The 19,559-nt window shown below is 46.2% G+C and overlaps 1 protein-coding gene across 2 annotated transcripts; it reads left to right on the forward strand.

The window, feature by feature from the left end:
* Positions 1-11,166: 11,166 nt before the first annotated feature.
* On the forward strand, positions 11,167-14,622 carry LOC109552265 (serum amyloid A-2 protein). Of its 2 annotated transcripts, XM_019948517.3 has the most exons (4): positions 11,167-11,256; positions 11,584-11,675; positions 13,578-13,716; positions 14,339-14,622. In XM_019948517.3, the coding sequence occupies exons 1-4, from the start codon at positions 11,252-11,254 to the stop codon at positions 14,499-14,501; spliced, it is 399 nt and encodes a 132-aa protein (XP_019804076.3). In that variant the 5' UTR covers positions 11,167-11,251; the 3' UTR covers positions 14,502-14,622. The 2 variants fall into 2 exon arrangements, with proteins under 2 accessions (XP_019804076.3, XP_073664034.1); XM_073807933.1 differs by lacking the exons at positions 11,167-11,256; positions 11,584-11,675 and adding an exon at positions 13,378-13,481 and having other exon boundaries at positions 14,339-14,610.
* Positions 14,623-19,559: the final 4,937 nt, after the last annotated feature.

Genomic DNA, 19,559 nt, shown 5'->3' on the forward strand with positions numbered 1-19,559 from the left:
ATTAAAGTAAGTGTTTTCAAAGAAATCACTCCTTGGAGAACTTTCTCACCTGAACCCGGTGGAGCAGACCTGCTGGGGACAGGTGGCTGCATTTATACTGAGCCATCCCTGCTGGGGTCATGGGGTGAGAAGGAAAGCTGGACTGGTGCCTGGGGGAGAGTCCCTGCAGGTCATTTCTCCTACAAAACTGCAAAGGGTAACTTACTGGAGACCAGTGGCTGTCCTCATCCACAGGTCATATTCCGCATTGTGCAACCCTGAGAAAACAGCAAGGCCTGTTCTGCCTGGTGGCCACTGTCAGGGGTGGAGGGGCTGAGGCCTGGGCCACCTGGGCTGTGGAGAAGAGGGTGTGGAGCTCCAGGAAGGAGGCCCCCAGGCTGCTGGCAGGTGTGTGGTTAGAGGATACTCCTCCAGCCTGGACCTTGCTTTCCTGGTCGTTTCCTCAGGATGGTCCCTTCTGGACCAGACAGCCGATGTGTCAGAAATTAAATCCTTTGAACGCACGTGTAAAGCCCTTGAGCTTCAAAATTGACAGGCCACCCCACCGAATGTCGTGGGTGCCCCGAGCACTTTCCACCACTCTGTGTACCTGTGCTGAGCTCTCAGCTCCAGGGCAGAGAAAGCCCTCTCAGCCTCTCAGCCATGCATTTCATATGGGTCAGCACCTATCATGACAACAAAAAAGAGAGGTATTATAAAATAATGAGAGGCTTTTGACTTGATAAAGGTTAAATACCAATAATCTATAGCAGCAGTTCTCACAGTGTGTTCTAGGGAAACCTGAGGGTCTCTTAAGACCCTTTCAGGGGAGTCTGTGGGATCAAAACTATTTTCACAGTAGCACTAAGATATTCTTTTCCTTTTTCATTCTCATTTTTTTCATGAGTGTACTGGGTATGAAATGTTCATTGATATGGGTTGAGATTTCTACATTGCAACTGACCTTTAAGAAACTACCACTTGTCAAGTTTTGGTATCGTATCAAAGAATTGCCTGAATTATCATAAAATGCTATTAAAATGCTCTCCTGTTTTCTACCTATATGTTATATCTGTGTGATTTTGAATTTTTTTGTATACTTCAACCCAAATAATGTATTGTGACAGATTGAGTGCAGGATCAGACATGAGAATCCAGCTATCTTCTATTAAGCTAGATATTTAAAATTTTTCAAAAATGTAAAGCTACTATTTTTCTTATTAATCTTTTTGTTTTGGAAAAAGATTATTTTCATTAAAATATATTGTTTATGTTAACATAATGGATTTATTATTGTGTTTTTATTTATTCATTTATTTATTTGACCACTTTTTAGATACTCTGCAAAGGGTTTTTCATAAATTAACTCAATCCTCATAAAACTTCATAACAGCACAATATATTATTGTGTTTTTAAATGCTCAAACATTTTTTCTTTCCAGTGTGTTAAATCCTGATAGAGTCAGGATAAATTAAATTTCTTTGAGGTCCTCAATAATTTTTCAGAGTATAATGGGACCCTGAGACACAAAAGCTTGAGAATCATTGCTCTACATCAAATCTTATGTGTAAAGAAGACACTTTAGGTGCATTCTCAAGAAGGCCAAGAGGGAGACATGGATGTCCTCTTCTGATCACCTCAGTTTCACATTCTCCTGGAGGACCTGCCCGTTGCTAAGACAAGAAACATGAGGACAATAAGAAATGGAAGAGAAGAAATGAAACTATCATTATTTCTAAGTGATGCAAGCTTTTACGTAGAGAACCCATCAGAATCAAATGGCACACTAATGAAGCCATTAAGAGAATTCAGTGAGATTGCCATGTTTCACATAAAAAATCAATTGTGTTTCTCTACACCAATTCTTTTTTTGTCGTGTTTTTGGCTGCGTTGGGTCTTCGTTGCTGCCCGCGGGCTTCCTCTAGTTGCAGCGAACGGGGGATACTCTTCAACGCGGTGCACAGGCTTCTCACTGCGGTGGCTTCTCTTGTTGCAGAGCACAGGCTCTAGGTGTGCAGGCTTCAGTAGCTGTGGCTTGCGGGCTCAGTAGTTGTAGCTCGCGGGCTCTAGAGCACAGGCTCAGTAGTTGTGGCACACGGGCTTAGTTGCTCCACAGCATGTGGGATCTTCCCGGACCAGGGCTCAAACCCGTGTCTCCTGCACTGGCAGGCGGATTACTGACCACTGTGCCACCAGGGAAGTCCCAACACCAATTCTTAACAGTTAAAAAAATACAATACAAAATAGTACCAAAAACATTAACTATCTAGGGAAAACTTTAATAATACACAAATATTTACAGAGAAAATTTAAGTTTGTTAAAGGATAAAAAGTGGGGGATGTATGTCATGTTGATGGAGAGGATGTTTTGACTTAGTAAAGGTATCAGTTCTCCTTGGATTAATTTATAAATTCAGTGCAATGCTAATCAAAATTCCCCGTGGAATTCTTTTAGGGACACACCAGATTTGTTTTCTATAGATGAATAAAAGTCCATGAATAAGTAAATTAAGAAAAATAAGGACCAAGAGGAGACATGCACTGGTCTCTAAGATGCGTGATCTTGGGATTTACCCCAAGAGGGGAGACAACTGTGACTGCTGTCTCTGTCTTTGGGCCAGAGGGCATCCCCAGGGACCAAGAGAACTGAGAGATGTTTGCAGCACCAGTTATGTCCAGAATAGGCACCAGAGAAGTAGAGCCACACAGCTTTGAAGATCGTCCTTAACCCAGACGTGGATGAAACAATTTCACATCAAGCAATGGGTACCCATGGAGAAGTGTGTGTACCATCCTCCGTCTCACCATCCTACAGGCAATGTTAAAATGGTGTTGGACTGCACCCGGGAACGGTCATGAGAGACGTGGCAGAGATGGTGAGGACCCAGTGGGCGCCCGATCTCATCCTCCCTGCACAGGCACAAGTAGTGCAGCCAGTGCTCTGCGGCATCAAGGTGACCGGATTGTTCCTTGAGGTGTGGTGCAGACCGGGGAAAGAAGAGTGTGAACAGTGGATGGAACACACTGGGGATGTAGGAACGGAAGCTTCCGTGGGATGGATGCAGGCAGGTGGCAGAGGACAGAGAGAGTGCACTTTTTGGGTTGTGATTGTGGAGTGGCAGGTTGGGGACAAAAATGTGTAAAAGCCGAGAAGAGGAGGCACTTGCACTCTGACTGACAAGAACTCTAGAACATAGTTGAACCTGCCGTTGAGGAGTTCACTAGGTCCTTGACCATTCTGCAGAGGAGGAAGAGTGGACCGCTGGGTGTGGATTGAGACCGGAGACATTTAGGTAGAAGAGTAGAGATTACAGGGATTTACAACAAGATAAAGCAAGCCAGGCAAGGATCCAACATCCACTGACAAGAGCTTCATACAGCCTGGCTCATCTGACAGCAGCGAGATGCCCGAGCCCCTCCAAGGATGCCTCGGAAGTTGTGTTAAACATGGTTTTCTATTCTGTATCTGTGTTTTTGATGCTTTCACATCCTGGGGCCTCCCTGCCCCTGGAGGGACTGCTTCTCCCAGAGGTAGCCAATTCTTACAGATTAGTAAACTAACCTGTGATAGTAAAGTAACCTGTGAGTGAGCCTTTCAAATACAAACCAACCAACCCAGAGCTCACACTTCAACCTCCTCCTTCATTGCGCCCTCACGCTCTGGGCCACTGTCCACCTGCCCTGATCACAGCAGAGCCAGGCACCAGACAACTAGGAACCAGCCCCTATGCCGAGCGAGAGCTGAAAGTATTCACATGAGCCAGTCCTTAACCCGCTCACTGTGCCTCACTGGTCCTCCCACAGAAACCACAATAAAGGCGTTTGTCACGTTTTCTGCCCCTCTCTCTGTCCCCTGGCCCACCCTGGGTGCTTCCTCGTGTGGCCACCCCTTGGTGTGATGTGCCCCCTTCTTTGGGGATCTGTGAGTAACAAACTTCTTTTTCATGGCAGTTGTCTCCCGATCTGTTGGCCTTCCCATCACAGTTGTCTCCCCCCTTGGGGTAAATCCCAAGATCACGCATCTTAGAGACCAGCGTATGTCTCCCCTAGGCCCTTATTTTTTTTAACTTACTTATTGATGGACCTTTATTCATCCATAAAACATAAATCTGTTGTGTCCCTAAAAGAATTCCGCGGGGAATTTTGATTAGCATTGCACTGAATTTATAAATTAATCCAAGGAGAACTGATATCTTTACTAAGTCAAAACATCCTCTCCATGAACATGACATACATCCCCCACTTTTTATCCTTTAACAAACTTAAATTTTCTCTGTAAATATTTGTGTATTATTAAAGTTTTCCCTAGATAGTTAATGTTTTTGGTACTATTTTGTATTGTATTTTTTTAACTGTTAAGAATTGGTGTTGGGACTTCCCTGGTGGCGCAGTGGTCAGTAATCCGCCTGCCAATGCAGGAGACACGGGTTTGAGCCCTGGTCCGGGAAGATCCCAAAGGCTGTGGAGCAGCTAAGCCCATGTGCCACAACTACTGAGCCTGTGCTCTAGAGCCCGTGAGCCACAACTACTGAGCCCGTGAGCCACAGCTACTGAAGCCTGCACACCTAGAGCCTGTGCTCCACAACAAGAGAAGCCACCGCAGTGAGAAGCCTATGCACCGCATTGAAGAGTAGCCTCAGCTCGCTGCAACTAGAGAAAGCCCGCGGGCAGCAACGAAGACCCAACGCAGCCAAAAAAACAACACAAAAAGAATTGGTGTAGAGAAACACAATTGAATTTTTATGTGAAACATGGCAATCTCACTGAATTCTCTTAATGGCTTCATTAGTGTGCCATTTGATTCTGATGGGTTTTCTACGTAAAAGCTTGCATCATTTAGAAATAATGATAGTTTCATTTCTTCTCTTCCATTTCTTATCCTCCTCATGTTTCTTGTCTTAGCAACGGGCAGGTCCTCCAGGAGAATGTGAAACTGAGGGGATCAGAAGAGGACATCCATGTCTCCCTCTTGGCCTTCTTGAGAATGCACCTAAAGTGTCTTCTTTACACATAAGATTTGCTGTAGAGCAATGATTCTCAAGCTTCTTCGTCTCAGGGTCCCATTATACTCTGAAAAATTATTGAGGACCTCAAAGAAATTTAATTTATCCTGACTCTATCAGGATTTAACACACTGGAAAGAAAAAATGTTTAAGCATTGAAAAACACAATAATATATTGTGCTGTTATGAAGTTTTATGAGGTTTGAGTTAATATATGAAAAACCCTTTGCAGAGTATCTAAAAAGTGGTCAAATGAATAAATAAAAACACAATAATAAATCCATTATCTTAACATAAATAATATATTTTAATGAAAATAATCTTTTTCCAAAACAAAATGATTAATAACAAAAATAGTAGCCTTACATTTTTGAAAAATTTTAAATATCTAGCTTAATAGAAGATAGCTGGATTCTCATGTCTGATCCTGCACTCAGTCTGTCACAATACATTATTTGGGTTGAAGTATAGAAAAAAATTCAACATCACACAGATATAACATATAGGTAGAAAACAGGAGAGCATTTTAATAGCATTTTAAGATAATTCAGGCAATTCTTTGATATGATACCAAAACTTGACAAGTGGTAGTTTCTTAAAGGTCAGTTGCAATGTAGAAATCTCAACCCATATCAATGAACATTTCATACCCAGTACACTCATGAAAAAAATGAGAATGAAAAAGGAAAAGAATATCTTAGTGCTACTGTGAAAATCGTTTTGATCCCACAGACTCCCCTGAAAGGGTCTTAAGAGACCCTCAGGTTTCCCTAGAACACGCTGTGAGAACTGCTGCTATAGATTATTGGTATTTAACCTTTATCAAGTCAAAAAGCCTCTCATTATTTTATAATACCTCTCTTTTTTGTTGTCATGATAGGTGCTGACCCATATGAAATGCATGGCTGAGAGGCTGAGAGGGCTTTCTCTGCCCTGGAGCGGAGAGCTCAGCACAGGTACACAGAGTGGTGGAAAGTGCCCGGGGCACCCACGACATTCATTGGGGTGGCCTGTCAGTTTTGAAGCTCAAGGGCTTTACACGTGAGTTCAAAGGATTTACTTTCTGACACATCGGCTGTCTGGTCCAGAAGGGACCATCCTGAGGAAACGACCAGGAAAGCAAGGTCCAGGCTGGAGGAGTATCCTCTAACCACACACCTGCCAGCAGCCTGGGGGCCTCCTTCCTGGAGCTCCACACCCTCTTCTCCACAGCCCAGGTGGCCCAGGCCTCAGCCCCTCCACCCCTGACAGTGGCCACCAGGCAGAACAGGCCTTGCTGTTTTCTCAGGGTTGCACAATGCGGAATATGACCTGTGGATGAGGACAGCCACTGGTCTCCAGTAAGTTACCCTTTGCAATTTTGTAGGAGAAATGACCTGCAGGGACTCTCCCCCAGGCACCAGTCCAGCTTTCCTTCTCACCCAATGACCCCAGCAGGGATGGCTCAGTACAATTACAGCCACGTGTCCCCAGCAGGTCTGCTCCACCGGGTTTTATGTGAAACATTACCTTGTTTCACATAAAAAATCAATTGTGTTTCTCTACACCAATTCTTTTTTTGTCGTGTTTTTGGCTGCGTTGGGTCTTTGTTGCTGCCCGCGGGCTTTCTCTAGTTGCAGCGAGCTGAGGCTACTCTTCAATGCGGTGAACAGGCTTCTCACTGCGGTGGCTTCTCTTGTTGCAGAGCACAGGCTCTAGGTGTGCAGGCTTCAGTAGCTGTGGCTCGCGGGCTCAGTAGCTATAGCTCGCGGGCTCTAGAGCACAGGCTCAGTAGTTGTGGCACACGGGCTTAGTTGCTCCACAGCATGTGGGATCTTCCCGGACCAGGGCTCAAACCCGTGTCTCCTGCATTGGCAGGCGGATTACTGACCACTGCGCCACCAGGGAAGTCCCAACACCAATTCTTAACAGTTAAAAAAATACAATACAAAATAGTACCAAAAACATTAACTATCTACGGAAAACTTTAAAAATACACAAATATTTACAGAGAAAATTTAAGTTTGTTAAAGGATAAAAAGTGGGGGATGTATGTCATGTTCATGGAGAGGATGTTTTGACTTAGTAAAGATATCAGTTCTCCTTGGATTAATTTATAAATTCAGTGCAATGCTAATCAAAATTCCCCGTGGAATTCTTTTAGGGACACAACAGATTTGTGTTATATAGATGAATAAAAGTCCATGAATAAGTAAATTTAAAAAAATAAGGACCAAGAGGAGACATGCGCTGGTCTCTAAGATGCGTGATCTTGGGATTTAGCCCAAGGGGGGAGACAACTGTGACTGCTGTCTCTGTCTTTGGGCCAGAGGGCATCCCCAGGGACCAAGAGAACTGAGAGATGTTTGCAGCACCAGTTATGTCCAGAATAGGCACCAGAGAAGTAGAGCCACACAGCTTTGAAGATCGTCCTTAACCCAGACGTGGATGAAACAATTTCACATCAAGCAATGGGTACCCATGGAGAAGTGTGTGTACCATCCTCCGTCTCACCATCCTACAGGCAATGTTAAAATGGTGTTGGACTGCACCCGGGAACGGTCATGAGAGACGTGGCAGAGATGGTGAGGACCCAGTGGGCGCCCGATCTCATCCTCCCTGCACAGGCACAAGTAGTGCAGCCAGTGCTCTGCGGCATCAAGGTGACCGGATTGTTCCTTGAGGTGTGGTGCAGACCGGGGAAAGAAGAGTGTGAACAGTGGATGGAACACACTGGGGATGTAGGAACGGAAGCTTCCGTGGGATGGATGCAGGCAGGTGGCGGAGGACAGAGAGAGTGCACTTTTTGGGTTGTGATTGTGGAGTGGCAGGCTGGGGACAAAAATGTGTAAAAGCCGAGAAGAGGAGGCACTTGCACTCTGACTGACAAGAACTCTAGAACATAGTTGAACCTGCCGTTGAGGAGTTCACTAGGTCCTTGACCATTCTGCAGAGGAGGAAGAGTGGACCGCTGGGTGTGGATTGAGACCGGAGACATTTAGGTAGAAGAGTAGAGATTACAGGGATTTACAACAAGATAAAGCAAGCCAGGCAAGGATCCAACATCCACTGACAAGAGCTTCATACAGCCTGGCTCATCTGACAGCAGCGAGATGCCCGAGCCCCTCCAAGGATGCCTCGGAAGTTGTGTTAAACATGGTTTTCCATTCTGTATCTGTGTTTTTGATGCTTTCACATCCTGGGGCCTCCCTGCCCCTGGAGGGACTGCTTCTCCCAGAGGTAGCCAATTCTTACAGATTAGTAAACTAACCTGTGATAGTAAAGTAACCTGTGAGTGAGCCTTTCAAATACAAACCAACCAATCCAGAGCTCACACTTCAACCTCCTCCTTCATTGCGCCCTCACGCTCTGGGCCACTGTCCACCTGCCCTGATCACAGCAGAGCCAGGTACCAGACAACTAGGAACCAGCCCCTATGCCGAGCGAGAGCTGAAAGTATTCACATGAGCCAGTCCTTAACCCGCTCACTGTGCCTCACTGGTCCTCCCACAGAAACCACAATAAAGGCGTTTGTCACGTTTTCTGCCCCTCTCTCTGTCCCCTGGCCCACCCTGAGTGCTTCCTCGTGTGGCCACCCCTTGGTGTGATGTGCCCCCTTCTTTGGGGATCTGTGAGTAACAAACTTCTTTTTCATGGCAGTTGTCTCCCGATCTGTTGGCCTTCCCATCACAGTTGTCTCCCCCCTTGGGGTAAATCCCAAGATCACGCATCTTAGAGACCAGCGTATGTCTCCCCTAGGCCCTTATTTTTTTTAACTTACTTATTCATGGACCTTTATTCATCCATAAAACATAAATCTGTTGTGTCCCTAAAAGAATTCCACGGGGAATTTTTGATTAGCATTGCACTGAATTTATAAATTAATCCAAGGAGAACTGATATCTTTACTAAGTCAAAACATCCTCTCCATGAACATGACATACATCCCCCACTTTTTATCCTTTAACAAACTTAAATTTTCTCTGTAAATATTTGTGTATTTTTAAAGTTTTCCCTAGATAGTTAATGCTTTTGGTACTATTTTGTATTGTATTTTTTTAACTGTTAAGAATTGGTGTTGGGACTTCCCTGGTGGCGCAGTGGTCAGTAATCCACCTGCCAATGCAGGAGACACGGGTTTGAGCCCTGGTCCGGGAAGATCCCACAGGCTGTGGAGCAACTAAGCCCATGTGCCACAACTACTGAGCCTGTGCTCTAGAGCCCGCGAGCTATAACTACTGAGCCCGCGAGCCACAGCTACTGAAGCCTGCACACCTAGAGCCTGTGCTCCACAACAAGAGAAGCCACCGCAGTGAGAAGCCTGCGCACCGCATTGAAGAGTAGCCTCAGCTCGCTGCAACTAGAGAAAGCCCGCGGGCAGCAACGAAGACCGAACGCAGCCAAAATACAACACAAAAAGAATTGGTGTAGAGAAACACAATTGAATTTTTATGTGAAACATGGCAATCTCACTGATTTCTCTTAATGGCTTCATTAGTGTGCCATTTGATTCTGATGGGTTTTCTACGTAAAAGCTTGCATCATTTAGAAATAATGATAGTTTCATTTCTTCTCTTCCATTTCTTATCCTCCTCATGTTTCTTGTCTTAGCAACGGGCAGGTCCTCCTGGAGAATGTGAAACTGAGGGGATCAGAAGAGGACACCCATGTCTCCTTCTTGGACTTCTTGAGAATGCACCTCAAGTGTCTTCTTTACACATAAGATTTGCTGTAGAGCAATGATTCTCAAGCTTCTTCGTCTCAGGGTCCCATTATACTCTGAAAAATTATTGAGGACCTCAAAGAAATTTAATTTATCCTGACTCTATCAGGATTTAACACACTGGAAAGAAAAAATGTTTAAGCATTTAAAAACACAATAATATACTGTGCTGTTATGAAGTTTTATGAGGTTTGAGTTAATCTATGAAAAGCCCTTTGCAGAGTGTCTAAAAAATGGTCAAATAAATAAATGAATAAATAAAAACACAATAATAAATCCATTATGTTAACATAAATAATATATTTTAATGAAAATAATCTTTTTCCAAAACAAAAATATTAATAAGAAAAATAGTAGCTTTACATTTTTGAAAAGTTTTAAATATCTAGCTTAATAGAAGATAGCTGGATTCTCATGTCTGATCCTGCACTCAGTCTGTCACAATACATTATTTGGGTTGAAGTATAGAAAAAAATTCAACATCACACAGATATAACATATAGGTAGAAAACAGGAGAGCATTTTAATAGTATTTTAAGATAATTCAGGCAATTCTTTGATACGATACCAAAACTTGACAAGTGGTAGTTTCTTAAAGGTCAGTTGCAATGTAGAAATCTCAACCCATATCAATGAACATTTCATACCCAGTACACTCATGAAAAAAATGAGAATGAAAAAGGAAAAGAATATCTTAGTGCTACTGTGAAAATAGTTTTGATCCCACAGACTCCCCTGAAAGGGTCTTAAGAGACCCTCAGGTTTCCCTAGAACATACTGTGAGAACTGCTGCTATAGATTATTGGTATTTAACCTTTATCAAGTCAAAAAGCCTCTCATTATTTTATAATACCTCCCTTTTTTGTTGTCATGATAGGTGCTGACCCATATGAAAGGCATGGCTGAGAGGCTGAGAGGGCTTTCTCTGCCCTGGAGCTGAGAGCTCAGCACAGGTACACAGCGTGGTGGAAAGTGCTCGGGGCACCCACGACATTCGGTGGGGTGGCCTGTCAGTTTTGAAGCTCAAGGGCTTTACACGTGAGTTCAAAGGATTTAATTTCTGACACATCGGCTGTCTGGTCCAGAAGGGACCGTCCTGAGGAAACGACCAGGAAAGCAAGGTCCAGGCTGGAGGAGTATCCTCTAACCACACACCTGCCAGCAGCCTGGGGGCCTCCTTCCTGGAGCTCCACACCCTCTTCTCCACAGCCCAGGTGGCCCAGGCCTCAGCCCCTCCACCCCTGACAGTGGCCACCAGGCAGAACAGGCCTTGCTGTTTTCTCAGGGTTGCACAATGCGGAATATGACCTGTGGATGAGGACAGCCACTGGTCTCCAGTAAGTTACCCTTTGCAATTTTGTAGGAGAAATGACCTGCAGGGACTCTCCCCCAGGCGCCAGTCCAGCTTTCCTTCTCACCCCATGACCCCAGCAGGGATGGCTCAGTATAAATGCAGCCACCTGTCCCCAGCAGGTCTGCTCCACCGGGTTCAGGTGAGAAAGTTCTCCACGGAGTGATTTCTTTGAAAACACTTACTTTAAATCTTCTCTTCTGTATTTGTCCTGAATGAGGTCAGTGCTGGCAGCGTGGTGCATGGGAAATGCTTTTTGATTAATTACAGGCTGCTTTAGCAAGACACAGCTACGTCCCAGCTGCTCTCTCCTTCCACCATAGACACCTTGGTGACCTCTTAGACAGGCTTGGGTTCAGGGTTGGTGGGTTCAGAGCTGAGGGCTAGTGGCTCCTGGTGAGGTCCTACTGCAATATTGCCTAGGTGGACCACTGAGAGTCTACTGAGAACAAGTGGAAAGAACAGCCGGGCTCTCCTCGACATACAAATCCCCAAGTGGGTGTACAAGGCTTGTCCGTGTCTCCCTGACCCTCTCCTTTCATTTCAGCACAATGAAGCTTTTCACAGGCCTCATTCTCTGCTCCTTGGTGCTGGGAGTCCACAGCCGATGGTTTTCCTTCCTTGGCGAGGCTTATGACGGTAAGGCTGGTGGAGGGGGGATGACACCCATGGGCCTCTGGGATTCACCATGAGCGCTCGTAAGGGTTGGAGCTACTGTCTTAGGCGGTGCTGCCCTATGTGGTAGAATGTGCCAGGTGTTTGGGGAGCTTTTTTTCAGACAGATTGAAAACCACAGGATTTATGTCAATCAGTCACTAGAGAAAGAACAGTCATCATTCCCAGCTGAAATGGAAGTTTGAATGGAAGACATAAAATAAGTCTTGAAATGGTACAGCATTTCCCTCAGACCAATTGCATGAAGGAGGATGGAAGCTATCCATCTATTTCCCCTCTCTTCTTCTCTCCCTCCACTCATTTCTCCCTTCCTCCCTCCCTTTCCCTCTTCTTTCCTTCCTTGCTCTCTTCTTCTTCTCTTCCTTCTTACCTTCCATTTCCTAATTGGATAATTCAGGGACCTTCAGCTTAGCTCTTCCTCCTGCTTCCTATACTCAGTGACACTGTCCCTGGTTCAGTCTGTTTCCTACCCTTTTATAGCCTTTTAACTGACAAAAAAACCCGTGTGCGACCGGGGTGGGGAACCTAATAACATATCTCAAGCTTCCGGTAGGAACTCGGTCCTTACATGCACTTCAGGGTGAGCAACTCTCCTGCTTTGCCCAGGTCTGAGGACTTTTCCAGGACACTTTCAATGCTAACTGGGGCACTTCCTGGAAAACAGGTGCAGTTCTGGTTAGGCTGGGACAGTTGGTCACCTACTTACCTGCAGAATACCTCCGTGAGGGAGGCATCGCCCCCATCTGAAGGGGAGAAAACCGAGGCTGAGAGCAGCTGAGTCTGCTGCCCAGGGACTAAGTGCCAGTCAGCAGGTGGCAGGACAGAAGTTTGAACCCAGCTGTGCACGAGGCCACAGCTCTTGCTGGGCAGACTTGTCCCAGTGCCACTCCCTCAAGCTGGGGGCTTATCAATCTCAGCTGCATGTTGGATTCACCTGGGGAGCAGTGAAAACTATTGATGCCTGAGACCCACCCCAGAGAGTGTGAGGTAACTGGCCTGGGCTGTGAGGTAGGTCTCATGGGACTTTCAGTACCTCCCCAGCTGATTGGAAGGTGTAACCAGGCTGAGGCAAGACCCACTGCTCGAGGGCTTGCTTCCTCAGGCAGCCCACGTCATCAATACCGTCCACTAGAAAGTCCTCAGGATGCCATTCACGTGCCTAACAGGCAGGGGAATCAAGTCACATTGAGCGCATTCGCGCAGCAGGAATACATTTCTTAGGCGTCAGGGCAGAGGTGCTGCATGTCTGCCCCTTTCTCAGAATCTGTCCTCCATGTCACCTCCCCACTCACCCCAATCCCCTGGATCTCATCCTATGCGGCTTCCTTTTATAACAGTGGTTCGGGGCCAAGGGCAATTTTGTGTCCTGGAGATATCTGGCAATGTTTGGAAACACTTTTGGTTGTCCCACTTGGGGAATAGGTTGCCCGTTAGTGGGTAAAAGTGAGGGATGCTGTTAAACGTGTTACAATACCCAGGACAGCCCTGAACAGCAAAGAATTATCTGGCTTAAAATGTCAATAGTATGAAGCTGAGGAATCCTGCCCTATAAAGATAGCTCCCTTCTCTCCTTAAACGTATCACATAGAGCCCTAAGTGAGATGCAGTCCAGAGACGGCATCGTAGGGGCCCGACAACCAGGTCCAACGCAGCTGTGCCCCTCCCCCCATAACGACTCTCATTCGAGTTACCAGGAGCAGGAAACTAGACACAAGAATGCTCTGCTCAATCTATGGCACTCACGGTGCTATAGCCACAGGATGAAACTGAGTCAGTGGAAGATTTTTCATTCCTTGATTCTTCCCTAAGGTGTGTCACAGTTTTCTGTCCACCTGATAATCCTTTCTCTATGTGCTTTCCTCCCAGGGGCTAAAGACATGTGGCGAGCCTACTCTGACATGAGAGAAGCCAATTTCAAAAATTCCGATAAGTACTTCCACGCCCGGGGCAACTATGACGCTGCCCAAAGGGGACCTGGGGGCGTCTGGGCTGCTGAAGTGATCAGGTACCAGGGGCCCTGAGGATGCAGGGATGGGTGTGAGAGCCTCGGACAGCCAGGAGGGGCCAAGCCCTGGAGAACGTCCTGTAGGGCTGTGGCCTCTCCTCCTCTTTGTGTAATTTTTTTTTTTTTTTTCCGGAACGCGGGCCTCTCACTGTCGTGGCCTCTCCCGTTGCGGAGCACAGGCTCCGGACGCGCAGGCTCAGCGGCCACGGCTCACGGGCCCAGCCGCTCCGCGGCATGTGGGATCTTCCCGGACCGGGGCACGAACCCATGTCCCCTGCATCGGCAGGCGGACTCTCAACCACCGCACCACCAGGGACGCCCTGGCCTCTCCTCCTCTTATCCACCCTCACCCTCTGTGTCCTGTGTGGGGTCTGAGTGGCTGAAGAGCAGAGCAAGGCTGGTGGGACAGACGATTCCCAAGCCTCCCCCATGGGTGCTGTTCACCCAGCATAAGGGGACCCGCAGGGCTGAGGTGGGCTGAGCCCGGGCAGCCTCAGGCTTCATTCCCTCTTTCCTAGCTCCTGTCAGAGTCCTCGATTCCTTGGAAAGAGGAGAGATGGGGAGGGTGGGCTGTTGCTCGTCAGCCCTGGAGTAATCCCCTACCTGCCCTCCTCCATTCCAGCGATGCCAGGGAGGATATTCAGAGAGTCACAGACCTTTTTAAGCATGGAGACAGTGGCCACGGACGGGAGGACTCGGAGGCCGACCAGTTTGCCAATAGATGGGGCCGGAGCGGCAAAGACCCCAATTACTTCCGACCTCCTGGACTGCCAAAGAAGTACTGAGCTGCCTCTCACTCTACTCAGGAGACGACGGGGCTGTGAGCCCCCAAGGGCAGGGACGCTGAGCTAGTGAGTTCTCTGTCCACGGAAGCCAGCAGATCTAATAAATGCTTAAGAGATTGAATGTTGAAAACCGTGTATTATTCTTTGATATAAGGACAGCCTGTTTGTTCCCAAGGGGTGATGGCTGGACACCCACGTGAAGGCCGAGTCTGTGCCTGTGTCTTGGGTGTCGGGGCCACAATCTCAGCATCATACAGGGCAGACACCCTGCTCCACCCCTTCCCCTAATCAGACCCGCTCCCCTCCAGGCCCCTCTGGTTACTGTGGTGCTCTTTCTAGGCCCTTCTGTATTCAGGCCTCTTCACTCCCTGGCAGTTGGGTCCTGCCAGCTTCTCTGCCCTGGGGTCTAGTGCCCTTAGTGCGTCCTCAGTGGTGTCTGTGTGCGGGCAGGGGACACAGCCTCGGGACGACTGGATCGTGGAATCCTGCTCCAGCAGCTGCACCTTGATCTTCTGTTCATCTCTCAGCAACACCTACAAATCCATCTATGAACCAATTTCTGTCTGTGCCATCCAGAAGTGCCTCCAACGCTGTCTCCCTTCACTCTATATTCCTTGCCTGATGCAAGTGTCCAGGAATAAACATGTCCAGAAACGGAGGCATAGGGACGCCATCAAGATTAAGTATCAGGAGGTTTTGTATTGCATTGGATATGTATCAGGTCCTTGAGAAGAAGTCACTTTCCCTCCCTGGACCCTTCCCAACAGAGGAAAGCCAGCAGCATGTTACTCTTTTTCCAGTCATGCCGCATGGCTTGTGGGATCTTAGTTCTCCCCCCAGGGATTGAACCCAGGCCCACGGCAGTGAGAGCTCCAAGTCTTAACCACTGGATTGCCACGGAAGTCCCAGCATGTTACTTCTTACTGAGGAAAACAGTGTCTAATAAAAGGGGTTTGGGCCTGTTAGAGCACAGGAATTATGAGTGACTCTATAAATCACAAATTCCTAGAGAAACCAATAACCTTCTTCCTTGGATAAAAATTTGGTTTTGGTGTTTGGTTTTTTCAGATTACAGATTCCAAGAAGTAAAATGATCTAACACTTTAAAGAGTGGGGAACAGGGGCTTCTGTGGTGGCACAGTGGTTAAGAATCCACCTGCCAATGCAGGGGACACGGGTTCGAGCCCTAGTCCGGGAAGATCCCACATGCCGCAAAGCAACTAAGCCTGTGCACCACAACTACCGAGCCTGCGCTCTAGAGCCCGCGAGCCACAACTACTGATCCCACACGCCACAACTACAGAAGCCCGCGCGCCTAGAGCCCGTGCTCCGCAGCAAGAGAAGCCACCGCAATGAGAAGCCCACGCACCGCAACGAAGAGTAGCCCCCGCTCGCCGCAACTAGAGAAAGCCCGCGTGCAACAACGAAGACCCAATGCAGCCCAAAAAAAAAAAAAAAAAAAAGAATGGTGAATAGACTTCTGTATCCAACTTTTATTTCAAGTAATAAAAAGGCTGATTATTAAATTTTTCCTATTTACAATAATTTGGAGAACTTGCTTTATCTAAACTTTCAAGTCATCCTTTCTCCTACTTCTCCTTTCTTTCCCCTCATTTTGCAAATTCTATACCTTCAGTACCTGGGATAGAAATCTAATAGTGAACATTCTCATAACAGGAGTCTCCTTACAACCTGGGGTCTGTTGAGACTTTACCACTAGAGCCCTAAACTCAGCAGTGCTTTGAGCCTGTTCTTGCCAGCCAATCTGCCACCACACTCTCCCTAATCCCGGTTACCCTGCTCCTGCTTTATTTTGTCAGACTCACTTTTCTGAGACACAGCCTCTACGTACACCTCTGACAGTGCCTTCTGATGGGAACTGTATGAGAAAGTTCTCCTGTGACTAACTACCTTACAGACACACTTTTTCTTCCTCCTTGACAAGGAAGTTAAACTTGTCTTTCCCCTACAGGGATCGTTTCATCATGAATCGTCTCCCCTTAGGAGTGCTCCTGAATCCCACTTTCAGAGTAGAAGTGTGTGCCGGTTATCAGTTTATTTACTCTGAACTCCACGTCCACCCTTCTTTGCCCCGCTTGTGATACTGGAACTGGTAAACATTTCTCCTGTGCCAGCTGGGCACGGTGTTAATCTCTGTCCTTTCAGGGCGCAGGAGGGACGTTGTAGGACACAAACACTTCCTGGTTTGTGCTTTCCTTCTGCCCAGCTCCTGTGGCGCTCTTCTCTTGCACAGGACACCCAGTGACACTCACGCCAGGGAGGAAAATGTGCTTGTTCCTCACATGGGCAAAACCTTGCAGAGTCCAGACAGTCAGTAACAGCTTTCCCAATAAAGCACCACATTGAAAACCCTGAGTTCAATCCACATCACTCTTCACTCTTGCACGTTTTCCTCTTCCTCTTTATAGTCAGACTTGTTGAAAACCTGCCCATCTGCACTTTCTGATTCCTCGCTTCTGACTCACACTTGAACCCACACCAGCCTGTCCTCTGTCCCCACCACTCAGCAAAACAGCTCTGGTCACCACTGACCTCCATGTTGCCAAAACCACTGACATGTTTCTCTCCTCCTATCAGGAGGCCTCTGAGCCATGCTCAGCACAGTTGTCCTCTCCCTCCTTCCTGGAAGGTTCTCTCTTGGCTTCATAGTACCACACTCTCCTTTTGCTTCCCTTCAGTTTTCCTTTATCTCCTTAGCTGGGTCTTTTCATCTCCCCAAACTCTAAGTGTCCCTCAGACTTGGTTCTGGGCTCGCACTTTTTATTTCTCTGTATTCTCCCCAACAAGCGCAGCTAATAGTATGTACATGCTGCCGCCTCTGAAACTTATATCTCCCCCTCAGAACCTGGTTTCCAAGCTCCATGCTTGTTTATCTGATTGGCCTCCTGAAGCCTCTGATTGGATGGCTTCCAGAGATCTCACACTCTGCTTGTCCAAAGGAAACGCTCATCTCCGTCCAGAACTCTTCACCCCCAGGCCACTCCAATTCAGCAAATGACAAGACTCTTCCCTCTGTGGCTCACCCCAGATATTGGGGAATGTGCTCGATGCTTCCCTTGCCTTTACCTCCACATCCAATCCACTAGCAAGCCCTGTGATTCTACTTCCAAAATTCATCTCTAGCCCATCAGCTTGGTCTCACGTGCACCTCCACGCTCCTGGCCACACCTGTTCTCACCTGGGTTCCTGCAACAGCTGTCTCAGTAGTCTCCCCATCTTCATGGCTTCCGCCTCTGCTTAAGTGTGACTGTATAGTTTATCATCTAAGCCAAGTCACTTTCCATTGTGAAAGGGACATTATTGATAATTATACCTGGATGACAGGAATAAATTGGAACTGTTCTGGGCAAAATAGGCCTGTCTGTCTAGCATTCAGACTGATCTTTGCAAACCATAATCTGATCATGTGTCCCTTCTGCTTAAAACCCTTTAGCAGATCTGGTCCCTGGTCACCTTCCAGCATCATCTCATGCCACACCCTCCCAGCTCACTGCTCTCCAGCCACACTGTTCTTCCCTCAGTCCTACCAACAAGTCAAGCTCTAATTTACCAGGGTGTCTACACATGATATTGCCTTTGCCTAGAACACGCTTCCCACCTCTCCTTCACATGGGTGCTTCCTTTTTTCCTGTGCCTCTCACTTGAAATCTCTCTTCGGAAAGGCCTTCTCTGACTACTCTGAGTGACCTACCATGACTATTCTTTCTTTCTTAGCAATTATCAATATGTGGGATGATTTTGTTCATTTCTCGGTTTACTTTTTCTGTTACTTGGGTGGTTTGTTGGTTTTGATTGTTTTCTTGGTCTTACACCCTAGATTGTAACAATTTCTGTCTCATTTATCTAGCACCAAGTGAAGTATCTGGCACATAACAGGACTTCAACAAACACTTATTGAACACATAACGATTGAGAGAATTTATTTTTTAACTTACTAGTAAGAAGGGAATTTTTGCAAGGTAAGAGAAATGCATTACCTTTCTTATAAAACGTATTTCCATTATACACAGATACCACATTTTCTTTACCTATTTATCCATTGATGGACATTTAAGTACTTAGGTTTCTTCCATATATTGGCTGTTGTAAATAATGCTGCAGTTAACATAGGGGTGCATGTATCTTCTAAAAAATTTTTTAATTGAGGTACAGTTGATGTATATTATGTACGTTTCAGGTGTACAACACAGTGATTCACAATTTTTAAAGGTTATACTGCATTTATAGTTATTATAAAGTATTAGCTATTATTCACTGTGCATCCTTGTAGTTTTATACATAGTAGTTTATACTTCTCAATCCTTTACCCCTATCATGCCCTTCCCTCTCTCTACTAGTAACCACTAATTTGTTCTCTATATCGTGAGTCTGTTGGGGTTTTTTTTGTTGTTGTTATATTCAAGTTTGTTTTATTTTTTAGATTCCACATGTAAGTATGTAAAAGTTCTCATCACAAGAAAAAAATTTCATCACTGTGTATGGTAAGTGATGTTAATTAAACTTATTGGGGTGATCATTTCACAATATGTACCAGTATCAAAACATTACGTTGTATAACTGAAACTAATGTAATGTATTAATTATATCTCAATTAAAATAATAATAATAATAAAGACCATTCTAATCAGCACCCAGAATCACTGGAAGAGAGGGACCAGAGAGCCTGAGCTTGTGTTTGATCCAGCTGGAGTCAAGTTCCCAGGCACAGAAAGTTTATTTAAGCCTAAATAAACTGAGAACAGAACAAGCTGTGAGACTGTCACCTGGGATCCTCCCAGAAATGCAAAATCTCGAGTTCTACCTCAGATCTACTATGGCAGCCAGGACCAGTTACATAATGTGTGGTACCAGTACCAAATAAAAATGTGCGGACCTTGTTCAGAAATTATTAAAAATTCTAAGATGGTGAAAGCAGGGCATTAACCAAGCACTGGGCCGTGCTAAGCATGGGGCTCTGCACAGCTGCACAAGCCTCATGCCACAAAGATGGGCAGTTTCCTAGGAAAAGCTACACAGACAGCCAGGGGATTAAAAACT

Source organism: Tursiops truncatus, chromosome 8 (genome assembly GCF_011762595.2).
Source record: "Tursiops truncatus isolate mTurTru1 chromosome 8, mTurTru1.mat.Y, whole genome shotgun sequence".
NCBI classification, from domain to species: domain Eukaryota; kingdom Metazoa; phylum Chordata; class Mammalia; order Artiodactyla; family Delphinidae; genus Tursiops; species Tursiops truncatus.

Excerpts from the sequence above, each read along its gene's own strand:
- LOC109552265 (XM_019948517.3), top strand. Across the intron at positions 11,676-13,577 it reads CCTTGGCGAGGCTTATGACG|GGGCTAAAGACATGTGGCGA; the intron begins GTAAGGCTGGTG and ends CTTTCCTCCCAG. Across the intron at positions 13,717-14,338 it reads TGGGCTGCTGAAGTGATCAG|CGATGCCAGGGAGGATATTC; the intron begins GTACCAGGGGCC and ends CCTCCATTCCAG.